At 42.7% G+C, this 4,532-nt stretch overlaps 1 protein-coding gene across 1 annotated transcript; it reads left to right on the forward strand.

Moving 5' to 3' along the window:
* The first annotated feature begins 348 nt into the window (after window positions 1-348).
* LOC124089256 (cystatin-9-like) lies at window positions 349-3,025 on the forward strand. The gene is made up of 3 exons (XM_046439255.1): window positions 349-537; window positions 1,946-2,065; window positions 2,936-3,025. Exons 1-3 carry the CDS (start codon window positions 349-351, stop codon window positions 3,023-3,025), a joined length of 399 nt encoding a protein of 132 aa, XP_046295211.1.
* The last annotated feature ends 1,507 nt before the right edge of the window (window positions 3,026-4,532 follow it).

Consider the following 4,532-nt stretch of genomic DNA (forward strand, 5'->3'; position numbering starts at 1 on the left):
CAGTAGGTGGCAGGTGTGGCGGGGATTTGATTCAGGAAATTCTGCATCACCTTGTTCATCCTCCTTAAACCACCCTGCCAGGGTTCTCTCCCTCCTGGATGGACAGGAGGTGAATTGAACAATGTTGGCTGTAGGAGGGTAGACAACGCGTGGGAAGGAACAGTAAGACTGTAATGGCAGAGAGGAGTCCCCAGAAGGAGGAGTTTGTGCCTCAGGAGATGAATATAAGGGCTATACCTGTGTCCAGTAAGATTTTCTTAGAGCAAGAATTGGGAAGGGTTGTGGCAAGGGGTGCCCAGTGCCTGCACCATGCCATGTTCATCTGGGTGGAGGTCTCTGCCCTGGACCATGAAACTCTTTTTATTTGGATTGCTGCTCCTGGTGACCCCTGTCTCAAGGGCCATAATAGAATACACAAGGAACACAGAAAATAACTTTCCTGCCACCGTGGAGTTTGCTGTGCACTCATTCAACCAGGAGAGCAAGGATGAGTATGCCTATAGGCTGGTGCGTGTACTTAAATCCTGGATAAATAAGGTTGGTGACACATCCTCTATTGCTCTGCCCTCCTGCACCTGCTTATCTGTGAGGAACCTGGGATGAGAGGGTTCTTATCAGTGGGTGGTCTTGGGTCACCATACTAATCCATACCTGGGTAAAATGTAACCTATACTACTAGTCCATATTCAGGTAAAATACAAGTCAGTTTCCATTTTTATGAAATATTTAAGTTGACATTTTAAAATAGTGTCTATTTCCACTGAATAGTTTAAATATTATTTAGTCTTCTTCCTTACGATATTATTTAACTGATGAACAATTTCCAAATGAGGACACCTTAGGAAATATAGCAGAGAATAAGCAAAAGAACCATATAGAATACATCATTGTGATAAAGTAAAAAAAAATTTCAAATTTTGTCATTTTATGTGACAAATGGGGATGCTTAGAAAAGAAGAGGCAGAGAGTGAGTAAAGGGAAGGTAAAGGAAACTGATGATTTAAGGAGCAATTTGATCCACTGTCAGGCTCAAGAACCACTGTGAATTCAGCTTCTCTACTCCGATTTCCACCTGCACAGGCCTCCTGAGTGTGTCTCTATCTGACAGCACATTGACGTCTCCAGAAAATTCCTCTGGTCATTCTTCTTATTCCTGAAATGTACTACTTTTAATATAAATGCTATGGAACATCATCAGGAATGCACTGTTCATCTCCTAATGAAGCACTTCTGGTCTTGAGGGAGCATGGGCATTGCTTTTCCTCCTTTCGCACCATGAGCCCCCAAATAAGAGCAATGGGACCCCCAATCCACAAAGAGCTGAAGCTCCTGTGGCAGCTTGTGTGTAACACCCTGGCTGGTCTGCTGGCCAGTGCTGTTCCAGGTGGGAGCCTGACATGTGAGATCATTGGTTTTGACAAGAGCAGGTTTAGTTTGGTGATTTGGGAAAATGGATGATGTGGGATGCTGAGGAACGAAATGAAGTAGAAATGAGTAGGCAGAAGTGGAAGTAAAATTTCAGAGTGCACTTTGTAATAGGAATGGATGTTGGCAGTGTTCCAATTTTGAGTGTTCAGATGTAGTGGTAGCACTGTATAACATTTTTTTCTTGCTGTAGCTCAGATGAAAGCATTGATAACATTTCATATGTTAAGTCTCCTTCTCTTGGGTCAGAGACTATTCTTCACATTTTGAGAGACATCACTCTGCAGTGTAGTTGGTCCATGCAATTGTAGGTTCAAATTCCTCCTGAGAGTGAAGTTGAAGTCTCACTGTGGTACAGTGGGCATGTGGGGGCTGGAGATTTGTGATGTATTAATGATTATGACTCAGCCTACATCTTCCTGGGGCCTCCACCAGGTCCACCTGCTTTTTGATCTCAATTATGCAAACTAGAGATCATCTTACTGGCTTTCACTTCCAGCCAGCTGATATCAGGGCCAAGCCGAGCTACAAGATTGTGATGGCGTTTTCCATGAAACTGAAGTTGCGCCGTACGAAGTGTGGAAAATTAGAAGATGACATTGAAAACTGCCCCTTTCAAGACAGTTTGAAACTGAACAACGTAAGAGAGGACATAAGCCTCCTTTGTTTTCACAGATATAGGTGCTACTTGGGCTTGGAGTGTAGTGCAGGAACAGCTCATGAAGCCATTCTTGGGCCCACAAGAGTGAGCTAAAAACAGGCTCCATCAGGCCACTCTGCCTGAGCCTTAGCGAGGAGCCCACCAGGCAGGCAACCCAGGGGTCCACATGGAGAACCTTGGCCAAACAGACTTCACAGCTCTTGCCACTCATGCCATTATAGCTTCCTGCTGCCTGGGACACATGGCAGTCTACTCACACCCCCTAGTGTCCTTGGCGAGGGTAGATGATGTCCCTTGCCTTTCTCTCCTCTGCTTTCAAGAGAAGGAGCCGGTGGGGCTCCAACATCTGCTTTGTTTAAATGTACAGGCACTGCCTCAAAGCCTGAGAGTAGAGACTGAGGAGGGACCTACATGCTGAGCTGTAGCACCTGCTCTGGGTGAGATGTACTAGGGAACAACTCCACCCAGGATTAGATAATTAGATTTTCTAATATAATTAGATAAGTAGGGAGTTAACTAAAACCTTAACGAATAACCTAAATCTGAGAGCAGATCACTATGGAACAAACCTTCTCTCAGGACCTTGGATCACACAGGACAGCCTGGGTTTTCTCTGGAGTTAACTAAGTGGAATGAGATAATTGACATAGGTGCACCTGGGTCAGAGCAGCCCTAGATTAGTTCATGGTTAAGCAACAGCCCAAGATTTAGGCTGATGGGATCACATTTGAGGATCCCACAGTTGATGGGCCCTGGGAATGTGCAAGGTTGAGGTAGACCCTGTTCTGGTAGGAGCCACAAGATTTTTCAGTTTTATTCACTTACTGTCCTTTCTAATTGTTTCCTCAGACCTTTATCTGCTTCTTCACCATCAGCACCAAGCCTTGGAAAACAGAGTTTGTCCTCCTGAACAAGACCTGCTCGGAGGAGTTGCCCTAATTGAAACCCACCTAGAGGCTTGATCAGGGGCTGCTCCATCTTCCAAGGATCTCAGTGTTTCCTCCACATGGCTCTTCAGGTGCTGAGAAACTCAATGCTCATGTGTTCTTCATATTTTCCAAGTTATGAGGGTTTATATTTAGCCATTCAAAAGTTCTTCATTGTCCATTTTTATCACAAAGAATATTAAAGTTGGTATTTTAGAAGCTCTCCGACTGTACTTGTCTGTGGAGATATTAGGGATGTTGGTGGAATTGGCGTCATCGGGGCAGCTTTGCAAACTCTCTGGGGAGGCACCTCCTGTCACCTTGGGCCCCTAAACTGGTTCCACATGATACAACTAAGGTGTACCTAAAGAAGCTGCTATGTCAGGGCTCATGCATGAAGAAGCAAAGAGTCAGAGGCAAAATAACTGTCACCTCCCAGGGCATAGGGTGTGCATATTGACTTCTTATTTCCCAGGTAGATTCTGGAGAACACAATAGACAGTACTCTGTGAGATGTCTTCTGTGTCTGGGGTTGCCAGAAAAGGATTCATGTGTTTTATCCAAAATTCCAGGATTGAATCATTGCATGGTTAAAGGCTACTACAGCGTGTAGATTTGGGTTATGAATGCTTCTGTGTACTATCAAATGATACTTTGGTCTTACTTAGTTTTTGGAAAAAATTTAATGACAACAGCCTCAATGTAGGTCTTGCCTATTGTTAGATTTAAGCAAAAAGTATCGATATGTGAGTTTAAAAGTGTAACTATAAACAAGGCCAGATGCACAAATCCAACAAGAAGTTTTAACTTAAAACATCAGTAAAATTTGTTACAGTGTGTAAAGAATGTTTCTGGAGGAAAAAAAAAAAAGAAATCTCTCAGGTTCAGTATGACCTAGAGGCCCTGGACTATGAATATACATAGCCCAAGGGTCTGAAAGGTCATCTTGAGTTGGGAGATGAAGACTCAGGGCTTGAGGCCCTGAAGCATTGCTGCAGTGAGGTGTGAGAAGAACTTGATATGGCACTTTCCCATCGAATTTAAGGGCAGTTTTTTGGGGATATTTTTTCCAAAAGACCCCATCTCTAGCTTCTAGATCATGACAGGTCTGATTGTCATTAAGTGGGGGTGGGGGTGGGGGTCACAAAATGCTTTTTTCTTTTTTACCTGAAATATACTTTGAAAACATACTTTGGCATAATGCATCAAAAATTTGTATTACTGGCATGAATGAATATGTAACAATGAATCTCACCAGTATGTGTAATCAGAATGCACCAATAAAAATATGAAAAAAAAACTTGTACTAGGGTCTCATATCTACATATGTGATACTATTATTAGGGGCATAAGTCTTTCAATAACTATTTCATAAAATATTAGTGTTTTCAAATGGAGGTGGACCTGATTGTCATCATACCCAATGTTAATACCTTTGACCAAGGCAATTATTTTTTTTCCAATTTTTAATTGACATATACTAATTGTACATATTATAGGGTACACAGTGTGATGTTTCA

Source organism: Marmota monax, unplaced genomic scaffold (assembly GCF_021218885.2).
Source record: "Marmota monax isolate L192 unplaced genomic scaffold, Marmota_monax_Labrador192_F-V1.1 WCK01_AAM20220418_F8-fsc00005, whole genome shotgun sequence".
Lineage (NCBI taxonomy): Eukaryota > Metazoa > Chordata > Mammalia > Rodentia > Sciuridae > Marmota > Marmota monax.